The 16651-nt window shown below is 38.2% G+C and overlaps 2 protein-coding genes across 3 annotated transcripts; both read left to right on the top strand.

The window, feature by feature from the left end:
* The first annotated feature begins 1116 nt into the window (after nucleotides 1-1116).
* On the top strand, nucleotides 1117-1897 carry LOC116178849 (tetratricopeptide repeat protein 36 homolog). The gene is made up of 4 exons (XM_031498479.1): nucleotides 1117-1274; nucleotides 1326-1514; nucleotides 1566-1744; nucleotides 1799-1897. The coding sequence occupies exons 1-4, from the start codon at nucleotides 1169-1171 to the stop codon at nucleotides 1868-1870; spliced, it is 546 nt and encodes a 181-aa protein (XP_031354339.1). The 5' UTR covers nucleotides 1117-1168; the 3' UTR covers nucleotides 1871-1897.
* Nucleotides 1898-6133: 4236 nt separating this feature from the next.
* LOC116179790 (zinc finger protein 382-like) lies at nucleotides 6134-16370 on the top strand. Of its 2 annotated transcripts, none has more exons than XM_031499633.1 (4): nucleotides 6134-6186; nucleotides 8563-8970; nucleotides 9021-10047; nucleotides 15064-16370. In XM_031499633.1, exons 2-3 carry the CDS (start codon nucleotides 8584-8586, stop codon nucleotides 10044-10046), a joined length of 1413 nt encoding a protein of 470 aa, XP_031355493.1. In that variant the 5' UTR covers nucleotides 6134-6186; nucleotides 8563-8583; the 3' UTR covers nucleotide 10047; nucleotides 15064-16370. The 2 variants fall into 2 exon arrangements, with proteins under 2 accessions (XP_031355493.1, XP_031355492.1); XM_031499632.1 differs by lacking the exon at nucleotides 6134-6186 and adding an exon at nucleotides 8312-8405.
* Nucleotides 16371-16651: the final 281 nt, after the last annotated feature.

Genomic DNA, 16651 nt, shown 5'->3' with positions numbered 1-16651 from the left:
AGTAGATAAATCATTCAAAAGCTACTAACACATCTTCTCCTGCATGTTTGCATGCAGAAATTACAAAAAGTGTTGAAGTAGAGCATATATTGAAAGAATTTGCCAGAAAAACTGCGGAAAGGCGGAAAATTGTTGGATACTATGCTTGCTTTTCTTTACAATGCTCAATAGTGCAATAAATAGCAACAAAATTGTTGTAACTTTTGTATGTACTAGTTCTTAACTATTTTTAGCGCATTTTTGCAAATTTATTTGTAAAAAGTAGCTTTTAATCTCACTTTGGCTGGCTGGCTGGTTGGCTGGCTGGCGCGTCTTCGAGAAGTAGTCAACTTCGGGCGCCTTTTACCTTCCGTTGCGAACTCACGCGGTTTATAACGTTTCGTAAATCTCGAATCGCTGTTTCTCTTTCTCGTGTCGCCAATAGAAGCGAATTGCGGGTGGGTGAACGGGACGTCGGAAGTGGCTACCGTCAAAAGGAATGTGGTAGCCCCGACACAAATCTGATCTGCCACACGCCCACACAAAAATGCGCTGAAGTCCCTTCGATCTCACACGAGGACTTTGATAATTTTTTAAATAAGATATTTATGATCTATGGCTATGGTTTTCTCAATCGAGTCAAGTATCTCTGAGTTGCTCAGTTGCATACATATAACTAGACCTCCTCCGACACTTTCAAAACTTTTCTTTCAAAAATACATTATTATTTTGATTGATTAAAATAAACAGGTTTCAGGGTCACTTAAAAAAACCACTGCTTTGCATTAATTTGTACACAATTTTGCATAGGAGGGACCTTTCAGACTCCATGGTCGCTGATTTTTGCCCCCCCCCCCCACCCGTTATTGCCTTCCGACGTCGTTGATAATTACTATGCAGTTTTATGATTAGACGGATCAATTTTATGGCTAGTCCAGAACAACCATTGTATTGGTTATTACTTATTATGTTGAATAAGATTGAACGGGCATATAGGTAGGTACTTTCAGGAACAGGTTTCTAGATATGTGCGCCAAGCAAAGAGGAAAACATTTCAATCGATTTGTCGATACCGATGCAAATAAATGTAAATGTTCTCAACCTTCGAATAACTAGAAAGACTTGATAATTAAATATGCAAATAAACAAAATTCCATGCACTAATCCCAATCATACTTTCGTTTCGAATATGTCGCAATTAAGTTCGCATGATAAGGCCGTGCTAAATTGTTTGTTTAATCCAAATTTACCACTGGACCAGGCTTACAATGAAGACTTAAACGAAAACATAAAAGGTCAGTATGTAAGCTTTAATATTAAGCTGCAACATAAGGGCATCTTTTTAGATGAAGAACCAAATACGCCCGATGTCATTAAATCGAAAGAATTGGAGGCACACGGAATCAAATTGGCAGAAGCCTCGAAGTTTGAGGAGGCTTTAACTACGTTAAGTGAGGCTATTCGGACTTCTCCCCAAAGAGCATCTATTTACAATAACAGAGCGCAAGTGCATCAGTTCATGAGAAATTCCACCCGTTGGTATCCACCTAGCTAATTTATTCAGATTATTGAAAATGTATTTTAAGGTGCCTTTGACGACTTAACTATGGCGATCGATTTGGGGTCAAAGAATTCACAAAAACGAACCCTCTGTCAAGCTTACTGCCAAAGAGGGCTTTTGTACCGCAAAGATGAAAAAATCGAACTCGCAAAAGAAGATTTTGAGAAAGCCGCCAGCCTCGGTAGTTTGTTTGCCAAAAATCAAGTAAGCGCACCTTTCCTCCGCGATTGGTAGGCACTTAATCGATTTTCCTTTCAGTTGATTGAATTAAATCCGTATGCAGCGCTCTGTAATCAAATGCTCAGGAAAGCTTTCGAAAACTTAAAATAGAATGCGAATAAATTTATTTTAAATGACGTATCAGAATTATTATTTCCAATCACTGTGTTCAAATTGATTCTAAGGATTCCCGACTATACCCAAAGCAAACGTTTTTCCGAAAGTTCAAATTTTTCAGAGTTTAATGGTGTAGTGTACTTCAGTGTTTCTCAACCGTATGTGGTGCAGGGACCGGCGAAGGATAAGTGTGTAGGTATATTTGAGGACCAGGGGGTCCGAAAAAAGGAGAGGGGGGGTCCACCCCCGGAAAATTTTTTACAAATTGGAGCTGGGAGACACGGTTTTCGCGTTCCCAATTTGTACAAAAGTCATTTTTCGTGGGTGGAAATGCGTTTATGAATAACACCATTTACAAAGGTACCCCAAAATTACATACAAATTTGCCTACGTAAATGGTCTTATTTATAAACCGCATCTTCTACTAGCGGATAATTTGTACTTTGTGCGATCAGTCCCACGTCAACTTATATGACCGCGATGTGTGGATTTTTCGCGAACCGGCAAAGATTCTTTGCGGACCGGCGGTTGAGAAACACTGGTGTACTTAACCCCCAGGTTCTACTCTAACTTCACACTACAAGAACACGGAAATAAAGTCAACCCGGCAACGTTTAAAAATGGCACCCGAATGATACTCCCTCCAAAACTAAACAAGATCCCGCTTAAATTTGAAAAGTGCCACGTGATAAGACATCCTTAGATGCCTCATCTTTGGTGCAATGAAGTCCTTTTGTGAAAAGCAAGTTGGAAAATTACATGGCCTTGCAGGCAAATTTAACTAAAAACAAGATATGTGGAAATTACTGAATCGCCTCTCATTTATCGCACATAGATTCTAAACTGAAGAACTTTGATTAGCGTAATCCCGCTCCGGCAAGATGGGTAGCCCGCCCCTGGTTTCGGGGTTTCGAGCCTACAGTTGGATGTCGAAGAACAAGTATGAGGTGTTGTTTTTGTGAAGTTATGAACTTGGAATTATATTTGATGTCGGTGCAATTAGTCTGCTATTGCCTTAGGCCCAGTTCACACTGAAAGGACCTGTGGAGCGGGCGTGCGGCGGAGACGTGGCACATACTTATTTCCTCTCCGCGCTGCCCCATGCAAACAAACGATGTATCGTATTCTGACGCGACGTGGCATGGTCGGCCGCCTTCCCGCCACCGCCACGTCTCTTCCAAGTCGCTAGTGGCGTATGTGTAAGGACGTGTCTCTTCCAAGTCAGTACTTACGTGAGCCACGATGCGTGACGATATTTCATGTCACAATCTCGGCTTCTAAATGTGGTTTGTTTGCGTCACGTCTCCGCCACTGATCCGTTCAATTTGAACTGGGCCTTAAGCTTGTTTCACAATTGACGCAAACGTAAACGCCAACGGAAACGCAAACGGTAACGTGAACATGAACAAATTCGCAGTCTCACAATTAACGTTACGCTCCTGGAGTGTTAAGTTTTGTCACGGAATATTTTGTTTATTAAAATGTGTTCTGTGGTAGTCACAGACTATTCTATTCAATTCAACAAACGGATAATCATGCAATACTTCGTACAAAAATAGTTAAGTTTGGTCTTTAAAGGTTATGTGGCTGGATCGCAAGCGCGCGCATGTTTAAAACGCCAACGGGAACGGGAAAGATAAAAGTTGACCAACTGTCGCGTTTGTTTCACGTTTTCACGTTCCCGTTGCGTTATATGTGAATGGAAATAGTAAATATTCATGTTTTAATTAAATGCTCACGTTCGCGTTAGCGTTCACGGCGTTGGCGTCAATTGTGAGACAGGCTTTACATTTTGCTGCCATTATAATGACATAAATTCAAACGGAATGAGTGTTCTGATTGGCTTATAGTCTGTTGCTATTTGTTTGTTGTGTTTTGCATGTACGGCGTCACTATTTCTTATTCTTTATTTTTTTCATTGTGTGATGAGCTTAACAATTTTTACATCAGCATGTATATGAAGGAAATAGCGTCTCGATTTAGCTATGCTCATTTTGCTCGAGGCATGAGAAGTTCCACAAAATGGCGCATGGCAGTGTTTCGTCCCTGCAGAGGTAAATGCGGGAGTGTTAACATTACGGCATTCATCTCGAAATACAATTTTAGTCTAAGATTATCCAGGACCTTCAGATACCTTCTAGACTGGAGAAGGTCCGGATAATTAACACTGATTTTCATAAACTTTACATCTCGCTTTACAGTTTACATAATAAACTTGGAAACTTCGGAATGTTATTTTTCACAAATGGGAAAAGAGTGAAGTTGCTGTGAAATCTATTTGAGCTGGCCAAAGAGACTTATCAAATGTTGTAGTGCACAGTAAAACAAAAACACCAATAAACCACAATAATATATTAAATCCTCGAACGCGTTTAGACAGTAAAGGTGTCATCATCAGCGAACAACTGAACAATAAAATAAAGGAAAAGGAAAGGCCAACGTGTTTCATTCCTCCGGCATCCCTGACTACAGGGATACCGGAGGCGGGCTGCTCAGGGCTTCCTGACCCTCTTCAGCCAGAGAACGGGATTGTAAGGATGGGTAAAGTTAGGGATGGGAACGGAAGGAACGGAGTTAGGGTGCTGAGGGGGGGAGTACTGCTCCAGCATTCGCCTCGTAGATTTCAACATATAATGCTAGCATTATGCGAAGCTACGTATGTCTGAGGAAAACCCCCTGACAAAACCCCAGACAGAGCAGTCGGCAGCGGGATTCGAACCCACAACCTTCCGAATAGAATCGGTGAGCGCATCCACTGCGCCACGTGCCTCGGTGAACAATAAATATGACCCTATTTATACTTAAGTACCAGTTAAAGATTACGAGCTCTGATTGGCCTAAAGCACCTCCTTCATCATTGTTCTCATTGCCCATTGGCCTACCTGGCATATTATCCAGTCCCCGTTATTCCATAGCCTAAGGGTGCGTTTATGTTGAAGCCGCGATAAGTGATAAGAGCGTCGATACTAGCGAAGCATAGAAAGGTGTAAATGTACTTAGCATAGATCTGTTTATATTGGAGCAGCGCGTTAATCATTCTTGAGTCGCCAACCAACGATAATAGCGTCGATAATCTCTGCACGCATTTTCTTCGCTCTTGTCGAGTATGGATGTAGAACTTTTAATCAGTGAAATTTTTGTCAGGCCTCCATTATCGGACCAAAAAGACAAAAACCACCATAAAAGGTTCATTCTGGACAAATAGTGAAAGGAGTTGGCACTAAATTGAAAAAAAGAAATAGAAGGTTTTCGCCTTATAGTTAATAACTTTAGTGCATTTTCAGTGAATTGATCAGTAATTCCCAAAAAGTAGCACAAGCAGCCAAGAGGAGGAGGAGACAAAAAGAAAGGCAGGGAGAGGACAACAATAAGAAAAGGAGAAACAGACAGGAAGGAAACGAGACCAAAGGAGGGAGGCATCGGAAGCTAATGGGACGCCCGAGTGAGGGGCCATCACCAGGAAGCCGAGTTCCCCTCTAATACAGATATTCCATTGGCGAGACTGTGGTCATACCCTTTCGGGTCGGACAACACCCAGCCCCCCCCCCCAACCTCCCCATTCCACAAATTCCACCACAATGTTTGGCATACGTCGCGACCCAACGTAATAGCAACAAATTGCTGGAGATGCACCCCCATTAGTTCCTACCAGGGGCACATACCCACGACAGTTGACTAAATTCTGGGAGAGGCGGTTACGCCAGGCATATGCCAAAGTATCAAGGACGATGTAAAATTCGTTAATGTTTTGACTACTGAGCGATGAGTCCTGCGCTAATCGAAGCTCGAACATAAACACCGCATTAAAGCAGAGCGCGGCACTCTGCTCTTGTCGCTGCTCTCATCGACGCTCTTATCACTTATCGCGGCTCCAACATAAACGCACCCAATATCGTACCCGGCGTTGGTGCTCTAGATCGCGCAGACCTTAGAATAATACTCTGCTCTAAAGCTCAGACAGCTTTCCCCTTCTTATAAAAAAAGTCACCCAGCTCTCCAAAATGTGTAGGTACATCATTGTACGAGAGAAGCTTCAGAGGAAACAGTCCTGGCAGAAATTTAATTTGTGATAATCCACCCTTATGGTTAGGCAACACACCTTTACATCTGAAACAAAAATATGATATGCTCTGTATATAACCAATCGACTGTTTTGCGCAGATGCCGAATACTAGGGGATTTTGGTAACGAAGCTATGCTAGGGGAGAATGGAGAAGATGGCGACGAGGTCGACTGAAGGCATCACGCGTTCCCGGTTTTTTTTTATTCTTGATTATTTTGGTGGTGGTGTTTTGAAGGTGTATTTACAGGTAGTAACCATTTTATTATTTCTTCGACTAGCTATTTAATCATTTCTTGCCACAATTTGATATTATTTACATTTTGCTGATTTTGCATAAACTACGATATCTAAATCATGGCATACTCCATGCCGTTGTTTTGAGTACCGTTAGATGAATCGTGTTTGTTATACTGCACCTACAGATGATTATTTTTATTATTTTGTTTAATTAAGTATTTATTTCTGTATTCACGAGGAGTTGATTATCAGTGCGATGTTGCTCTGTTCGATTGATCCGTAACTATTCCGTGAGGGAAGTACCTAATACAGTTTGATTGTTCGCTGTATCTGTTACTTTCTGATTCGTGGCGCGCTGCAGTTCTTGTGCGTTAGCTATACGAAGGGGGGTTCTTTTATTTGATGTTTCGATGTTTGTGTGTGCGAGTGGGTCATTCTGTCTCCGTGGAGTAGGTACCTAATACAGTTCGATCTTTCGCTGTATCTGTTGCCTACTCGTCTCGTGCGGATTGCAGTTCTTAGCATCTTAGCAATGCGAGTAGGGGCCCTCTCATTAACATTTCCACTATTTAAAATATGTTCTGCTTGAGCGATAATCGATTTTCACATGAATACTTGCTATTGGCCATTGGCATTCTCACATGTACTTTTCGTGTTAAATTAAATTATGTTAACTGAAGGCTGGAGTAGAGCCACACCATTTACATGTTTCCTATGTACATGCAATTTATTATTTTACGAGTTGTGTTATCTCAATTGATCGTACAGGTATTTTGATGTGTTTTTGTACTGAATTGATTTATCATGTTTTCCACTGCATTTATGATGTCTTGTGTATTTTGTTTTTATGAACTTGTTTAATTGCATTTGATTTGATTATCTGATTTTTATCATACAATTTGAGATGTTTTATTTATGTGTATTTTCTCTTGCATTTTATTGCTGTAGGTGATTTATTTCATGTATTTGTGTGGCCTATGTCAGGGTTTTAGTCCCGTAGAAGGTTTCCCTGACATGGTCTTGTTGTCTGCGTTAATATATTTATTTGTTCTTGTTATTTCTTACGCACAAAAGTTCTGTCTTTTATTTAATTCCCTTCCTGATGATGTCTCACGTTCCAACACATAAGAACCGATTACACAACGTAGGAGTCCATTCGTGCCATCCATATCGAGCCGACTGCCATCCAAATTCAAAAGTGCCGCGAAACGTCCATCGTTTCCAACGGTAAGTATAGGGTAAGTCAACGTTTTCAGTGTCGGCTTGATACACCCCTAGGAACATTACAAATTGTAGGTTCTTTTCGTAGATCATCGTATCTATGATAGCTTCGCTCTGCGTTTTCTACTGAATGAAGCTGATCTTGGAACACTTTGTATCTCTTATTTCTTGTTGATCTGTTACGATTCTAGCTTGCATTGATTTTTGACTCGCTTTTTTTCAGCCTGCCCGCTTTAAATTTTTGCATTACTTAATTGCAGCAGTTATTGTTTCACTTTTCCTGACGTAGATCTGGTCACTACTGGCATAAACTTGCATGACTGTTCACTTAAACAAACCTGACACCATGTGTGTAATATAAATGTCATTACGTCATTTAATTATTAAATAAACAATAAACTTTCTCTAAAAGTCTAGAAAAGGCATATCATACTTCCACAGAAAGAATTAATGAGTTATATCCGCTTTTATTCTTTATCACCCGTAGCTAATCCTTTATCGCCTTGATGGCGTCTTGATACCGCTCTAGAAAATTCGCTACAATACATATTATTTAAAAGATTGCCCTTCTCGCAGCGAACAGTAAATTACATTACTGTTCTGTGCAGTAAATGCATGACACAATTAAAGGCTGCAATATAGGCGTTTTTTTAGTACCTGAATCCTGATGTATGAAATGTATTTTGGAGCGTCGGAACAGATTTGAAACAGTATGATTTTTTCCTTGTTGGATCAAAAATTGCAGTTGAAAACACCTACAATCGTAGATTTTGTATTAGATATGCCTATAGAACAAGAATAAAATCGCACACCAAACTTTAATTAGGTATGGTAAAATTATCATGTACCTACTAATAATCCTCCAAAAAGCTATGACAAATGGCATGGGGATTTCCCGCCTCGGTTTGAATTTCCTATTTCAACCCCTTACAACAAAAATGGCGGTAGTAGTGATTTAGGGGTAAATGTTAAAATGAGGATTGTATCATATTACTAAACACACTTGGGGTAATTAAACTTCTTACTTTATGGTTTTTTCTTATTTCTTTCATACTTATATATGATTTAATTATTTTACTTTGTTAATTTCACCCCCTAATAATTCGTTTGTTTTTTTTTTGCAAAAATCAGTATTTCGTAAGGCTTACATAATTTTAATTTCTAGCAATACTATAAAACAACTAGCATGAATTTTTCTCCATTTGGTGGTCACTTTCCTACCTCCATACCTACGATCCATCAGTTCGCTGCGAAGTTTACTCATGACAGTACACCGAGTGCATTGTGCCCCACTCAAGATACGGGCACGAACAGATACACTGCCAATGGAGTTCCTTCATTTACACAACATCATCCTCCGTCACAACAGCAACATCTTATCAACAGCACAAAATACCAAGGCGGAGGTTATCTACATCAAAATTCCGGATACGGTCACCAAGTTAATGTACGGCAAGACAAAAGACAAGGATATGATCAGCAAGAATTGGCCCAGGAGTTGTATGCCGTAATGTTACAACAAAGTCAGCAGACGATTACAAACCAACATCAAAATAAACAAAGCAGTGAGAAGGTAAGTCGGCAACTGTAGTCACTATTTCATATTATAATGGCACACCGTAGATTAAACAAGAAAGACACCAAGAAGAGAGTAGGGTTCAACAGTCGCAACAACAAAACCACCAGCCTCATCAGCCGCAAACAAGCCAGCAGCAGACGCAGACTAATCAGACCGAACAGAGTGTCAATACTTCCTCCGCAATGCCGACAACATGGCAATCATTAGCTACACCCGGTTCAACAGTTGCGGACTACTTATCGCATCTTCCAGCATCTACTTTACCTCTCAGCCTGCATCACTTTCTGAAATACTCGGCAGAAAGCATAAAAAAGGACGTTACTCAACAGCAATTAAGTGTTCAAAGTGCAGAGAACTTATTACACGTAAACGTTAGTGGTAACGCATTAGCTGCCAATGGGTTAAATACCGGAAGCTTAAATACAAACTCGTTAACGACAAATCCCAACATGCTGACAGCAAACGCACTGACAACATTGAATACACTCACCACAATCAATACGGCACAAATTCAAAACGGTACCTCCGTGAAAAAGAAGAAAAAAAAGAAACCCGAAAAAGAAAAGAAACCGAGACCCAAACCGGGGGAGATTCGTCTAACGACAGCCTTAGACGGTTCGACCTTATACTGCTGTCCCGAATGTCACATGGCCTACCCCGAAAAGGAACTGCTAGAACAGCACCTGGTCGGGCACACCTTGGAACGTCGATTCGTCTGCGACATTTGCGGCGCCGGACTGAAACGTAAAGATCACCTTACCAGACACAAACAGTCGCACAATCCCGAAAGGCCGTACGTCTGCACCGTGTGCCTGAAGGCTTTCAAACGTAAGGAGCAGCTCACCTTGCACTTCGTCATACACTCCGGCGAGAAGCGGCACATCTGTACGGAATGCGGGAAGGGGTTTTATAGGAAGGATCACTTGAGAAAACATACCAGATCGCACATAGCGAGGCGAGTTAAGGCGGAACTATCGCAGCAGAGCGGCACGTCGCAAAGTTTGCAGGTGCAGGTGGCGGCGTCAGTTTCCACTTCGGCTAGTACGGCAACGCAAGCCATTATGTCATGAAGTAAGTATTTGTGTAAAGCTGTACCTTGACTTTTTTGGTGGTAACATTTTGATCTTTGTTTTTTACTACCGCCATCTGTACTTTGTTTGGCTAAGTTTCATGAACTGGCCGTCAGACTGGTGGGGATCAGATTAGGAAACGCGCTAACACGCCTACTTTCTACAATTTTTAAAAATCGTTTGTATCTCTGAATTTTCGTTCTTGCCTTCTACGCGTCAAGTTTCAAGAGATATTTACCTCCAAAACTAGACATAAGTTCAATGGTTCCTCCGTAGATGGCGCACAAACATGGCGGGTTCTAAAGTCACTAAATATAGAAAGTACCGCAATCCATTGGGCTCGTGTGTTAGAGAGAGAACGCATGATTTTTGCCCAAAAATGGCGGAAGTTACCAGATTCTAGTAACTTTAATGTTAGGGATTGTTCCACCTGTTTGGAGATATCTGTATATATTTTTATAAAACATGACAGTACTATGAAGTTAGGTTATAAAAAATTACAGCTATTCAAATTTTATTTGTCAATTTTTTTAAGTTGGCAGCAAATTTGCCCAAAAATGGCGGATGATTGCGGTACTTTCTATATCTAGTGACTTTAGCGGGTTCTTTGTGGATTCTAAAGTCACTAGTTGGGGAGTGATCTATGCTAGTTAGCGGGTTCTTATTTGAATCAAATACCTTAATATATTTGAATTTAATACAGGACTAGAGCAGTCGCTACCTTAGACTATTTCTCTTCCCTTCTGTCAGGTCACTACTTTGAAATATACCTCTCTCATTCAGTATGTGTCTATCCCGTGGTGTATTCGTAAATAAAAATGTGCCGGAACGCTCATCTTATCTATGTACAGGGTAAGTAAAAACATCCGTGAACAGTGGAACTTTTAAAATAATTGGTATGATTATATTATAGTATACAGTGGCCTGTATGAATAAAAGTAAGCAAATGCTTATACTTGCAAAATTCAAAGTAAATACTCGTAACTGCCCCTTCATACTGGTCTGTTTAGCATGGTTTAGCAGCGTTGCACTGCGTCCTGTTCTTCTGCTTAGCAGCGCTGCTAAGTCGCCCAGTGCGAAGGAGCACTTACGAGTATTTACTTTGAATTTTGCAAGTATAAGCATTTGCTTACTTTTATTCATACGGGCCAGTGAGTTTTTTTTTAATGCGAACATACGATTTTGTAATGTCCCTATTTCGATTTTTAAAAAAACGCATCAATCTAGAGATGTGCTTGGTTCACATTCGCACCAGCAAAACCAAAGCGCGCAACTTGCGTGATTATAAACAGCAACGGTTTCTAGTCTTGATGATGAATAAGACCTGGTAAGATTTTTTTTTAAAGAAGCCGTGTGAGCACGAACTTATAAATTAAGATGGACTGCTAATGCTGAATTGACAAATGACACCTACATGGGGGCAGCCATGATGTGCACTCACTTGGCGCGAAATTCAAACCAACTAATAAATACGTAAGCATTAACCTCTCGTTTTCTAAATAAATTACTGTGACACATGTCATCTTCCAAGCCTGCAATAGTCTCAAAACTTGAGCACTAGGAAAATTCCCCTAGAAAATAACTAAAACGTGCACATCATGGCCGCGCACATGCTAGGGCCATTTCTACCTTTATGCAACTGTTTGATCAGCAGTCCATCTTAATTTATAAGTTCGTGCATGTGAGACTGTTTGGTATGAAGCTAACTTCAGTCATGACTGACAACATGCTTCTTGTTAAAGTTTTGTTAATAAATTATAATTAGTAATTGCAGTCTATTTTGTAATATACCCAGTATGAAACAGGGACCATGTTATAGCAACTTTACTCTTTAGGATAAATTTTTCTTAAACCTCACAGGGCACGCGCTGATCTCACATTTCATTGTGAACCAACCTTCAATTATTTGTAGGTTATTTGCATCTAGTATGTTACTAATTTGATCTATTCAATACATATTGCAAATAACTCTCCTAAATAAAACTGTTCTCACTTTTGTACCAATTTATAATTTGGACCTTTATATTAACGCAAAGAATACTTAGTTACTTTGTCTAAAGTAAACATGTTGTTTAAATTAAATTGGACGGCGGTATTTTAAAAATTGTGACAGCCACAGCTGTCAATTTTATCTACTACTCATTTGAACTACTCAATAGATTGATGCGTTTTTTTTAATCGAACATAGGGAAATACATTGCATACAACATCCTACGTACGAATTTTTAAAAAAAACCCACTGTATATTACCGAATGTGTTTAATAACCGTAATATCTTCCATTTTCAACTTCCTGTTTAGCCGGAAATGACCTTAACTTTTTGTTTTGAAATGCAACACCCTGTATTTATTGCTATCGGGCGCAGAATAAAAAACTACATAATGATATGTTAAGTATTTATATTCATGTAAATTGTTACAGGGCCGTTCCTAGACACTTTGGCCGCCTGCGTGGCAAAATGAAATTGCCGCCCCTTTTTCCAACTTTATAGAATAATCAAGTTAATAATTCTCTATTTTTTTGCTGTAATTTAAAAAGAATGCACCAACAATAAATAAACATTTCATTCACAAAAAGGGTAGATATTGAGTATAATATGCAAAAACTGAAAAATCACAAAACTAAAATTTCGCTTTCCTCGCTTTAACACTAACTTGAACCACTTCCTTTAAACTAATAAATTTCTATTGCTATATAATGCAAGATTTGTTAACCGTTCTTGTGTATCATTGACGATCGCAAATAATTTTTTATAATTTTCAATCTTTAAAAGGACTATTATCCTGTAGTGGCCCAATTTTGATAAAGAAAAGAAAACGAACGTACGAAGTATCTTGGGTATAATCATATACAGAGTGGCTAATAAAGATGGAACCAACGTTGGTGTGTAACCGGTTGGAGATATCGGTCGGAAAGTTTTAGGCCTTAAATAAGATGTGTTTGTGCATATTCTAGCATGAAAAGAAAATGTTTGTCCCGTAGGTATGGTTTTTTGAGACGGCCGCCATTTTGTTTATTTTTAAATGGCAACATAGGTCTTGCAACACATCGTTGGAAAACTTATTTTACCTTCATTTTGACGACCGCTTCTTCTCTTATAACCTCTAGCCGCCCTTTGCTTCGGCCGCCTGCGTGATTTTTACGCATCACCCTATAATAATAATAATGCTTACAGGAAAAAAAATTACTTCCATTCGTCACAAATTACAATGGAAATATTACACATAAAAAACTTAAAATTTAAAACTTAGAAATTCCTCCTGTAGGTAGGAACGGCCCTGAATTGTTTATATCAACAAGCGGTACAAAAAAATAAAAAGTGCAATTATCGAGGCAATTATTAAATGCATTAATATTTGTTATTATGTACAACAAATATTAATGTATTTAATAATAATAATTGTAATGTCTTCTTTTTTCATCTTCGAGTTTTCAGATTTGTTACAAGAATTTTTTATTTTGGTTTTTTTTATCACTTTTCGAATAAAATAATAGTTAGCCGTTATAGTTTTGGTTCTGCGTCAGATAACAATAAAATATACAGGGCTTCACGCGCATTTAAAAACAAAAAGTTACGTTCATTTTTGGCTAAACCGGAAGTAAAAAAAAAAGACATTACAATTATTCAATGCATTTTATTTGTTATACATCATGGTGTTAATTAATGTCATGCAGATATTTCCGGGGATAGTAGGTACTCGTCAAAATAAGAAAAGAGTGCAAATGTATGAATGGTGTAAAGGGCATCTTTTCCGTTATACAGGGTGACAAAGAAAATGTATCACCAACTATTTTGATACTTTATTGTAAATATTCCAAAAAATAATTGATGTATCAAATTTGGAACAATTATCCCAGATCATCAAGAGAGAAAACGCAAAATACGAAAAAAATATTGTAACTTTGCCACCCTGTATAACGAAAACGATGCCCGACCAATATTGTCAAAGTGTCGGCAAAATTGTAAAATCCGCAAGTAAAGAAGTGGCTTGTTGAATTTCAACAATTTGGAGCGCAAATAAGGTTGGTTCTACGCATGCGCAGACTTCACTTTTTGACACGTTTAATTTCATTGGAAAGGTATTTCAGGCAAATTTCAAAATGCCCAGCGAATCGTGGTACATCGTAATCGTGGCCGCATTTCTGAAAAAAATTTTGGAGCGCCGCAACGGCATCGAAATTTTTTTTTTACATAGCAACCTAAAATAATTGTTAAGTTATTCGAAAGACCTTATACGAATGTATAATAGGCATAAAGGATATATGACTGTCGAAAATGTTTTTTTTAATGAGTTTTTAGCGCCGCCATACCCGTGCAAATACGACTATTAACCAGAAGTAACGTTACTTAACCGTAGACAAATTAATTATTAGTAGTAGGTAAACACAAACAAAAGAAAGCAAGAAAATCACAATAACGTGGGGCCCAGCTCGAGGTATTTACGAGAGAACGTATTATAAAAAATTATCGACTATCGCGAACTAATTAGAATTATTAATTTACTTAAGGCAAAATTTCGTTGTTGTCCGAGTATAACAAAAGCTTGAAAATAGGAGCAGAACACTAATAGATAGCAGGTTACATACGTTACTATTAAAGCAAGCATTTTTGTCTAGGTATCAGTTTCAGGGGATGATTTATTTGGGTTTAACTGCACCCGCATAAGCGAGGCTAATGGGGGGTCATTTCTTTTGTGAGTTGCGACAATAGACTTTGCAACCACTCGTAATCTTCGTAATCTTAGATTTTTATGTCAATTAATTTATGTGCAGGGAGTCCCATGACTCTTAAGCCAGCCGATTATTGCGGTTAGTAGTGGGGGGAGGAAGATGTTTTGACACATCTTTTTATTAACGCCTGAGTTTTTATTTCTATATTGCTGAATTTTTGGTTGCGACATTGTGTGAGTACTAACTTTAGCTTCTTTTGAACGAAAGTCACCACCAGACTGTAGCTTGCACTAGTCGCGAGTGTGGTATATAACAACTAGCTTTTTAATACACACATTTTGTTTAGATTAAAGATGCAGCTCCATGGAATCTTCGCTGATGGAGGAGATAATATTGCCTTCAACAAGTTTCAATTCGATAATATAAACTGTTCGCAGAGAAAAGTCTGTAAGATACCTATATATTTATTATGTAATTTAAGTGTTTAGAAAACACTTTAAAATAAGTTTTCCTAATAAGTCTACTCATTATATACTCCTGTACTTAAGCTAGTTCAGTATTTGAACGCGGAAAAAAGTGGCAATAATTTTTATATTTTAATATCTACTGAAAATGTGGTAGTCGTGTTGCCGTTCATTGTTTTTTATTTTTATGTTTTTGAATTTTGTTACCATAACTAATTATTATATCTTTGTTTGTTAGTCACACACATGGTATTAGCTATATAGATACTTATTCCAGAATATTTATTTGATAGTTTGTAAAGTGTAGGTTGTGAGGTGATTGACATCGACGCATTTATCTAGTCATTAAGTGCTCAATGTTACAATCTTTTAAGCTTAAAGCTCTGTACTTTTTATTTGCTTTCTTATAGTACAAATTAGTTAAGTTTTCTTGTTTTGTCGTTTTATTTTTGTGAGTTTAGGTGTTACAATTCAAATATGAAGATCGTGATCAGATAATTCGTATTTGTTTTATTCTCTTGCCACGTATCTATTGGCATGTGAAGTATGTACATATACGTAAAGTTTAATCTGATACTGCCATGTTGGCCATTTGCGCATGGGCGAAGTGCAGCTGACTCTTGATCATGTCTCACCAATCACAGGCACCCTAGAATCGAGAATCATTTGTTAGTGCCCATGAAAATATTTATTTGAATAATCATGGTAATATGAAAAATATAAAAGAGGCTGTGGGTGTGCACATTATAAATGTTTCCTTAGATATTATACGAGACGTTATATTTTCCAAAAAAAGATTGTCTAAGTAAACTTCAAAAGTATTGATGTAAGTATAATTTTTTTCTAGTCCTTATAGTACCTTAAGTCATAATAATTCTAGTACGCAACAGTAACAAAACAATAATGTTCATAGTACAAACAAAACGCCATATTAATCGAATACCTTCAGTGATTGTATTAATCATAAGTATCTTTTAAAAGGTAGAATAGACCGAGAAAAATCATCAGAAATCTGTTAACGTAATAGAGCAAGCAGACAATCTAATTTTTATATTATCAGACTTCAAAATATAATCCGTACCTATGTACCATCTCTAAATTTCTCTTCTGATGATTTTCTTCTCTTGCTTGTAGTAAATGAGCTTCCTATGTATTTGCTTTATGTACCTATAATAAAGTATGAAACAAATATAATCTTTGACAATTACTGTGCGATGAGTCACAACGAACAATATTTTATTATGCATGATTTTTCATATGTAAATATGCAACAAAAGCTAAGAGGAACGTAACATAGCTCCTTGTGAGTGCTTAAACAGCTAAAGCACAGCTTAAATAGTAAGTAAGCTGTGGTGAAAGCTTTAGAGAAATCAGAAATAAAGCCTTATGAACCGAAGTTATGACCACACTGTATATAGGTACATACCTCTACTTATGGAGTCAACCAGCGTTGCTGAACACTTGGTCAAG

The sequence above is a fragment of the Photinus pyralis genome, unplaced genomic scaffold, assembly GCF_008802855.1.
Source record: "Photinus pyralis isolate 1611_PpyrPB1 unplaced genomic scaffold, Ppyr1.3 Ppyr1.4_LG8, whole genome shotgun sequence".
Lineage (NCBI taxonomy): Eukaryota > Metazoa > Arthropoda > Insecta > Coleoptera > Lampyridae > Photinus > Photinus pyralis.
Note: the sequence above shows the minus strand (reverse complement) of the source record. Positions and strands in the feature narration are given on the sequence as shown.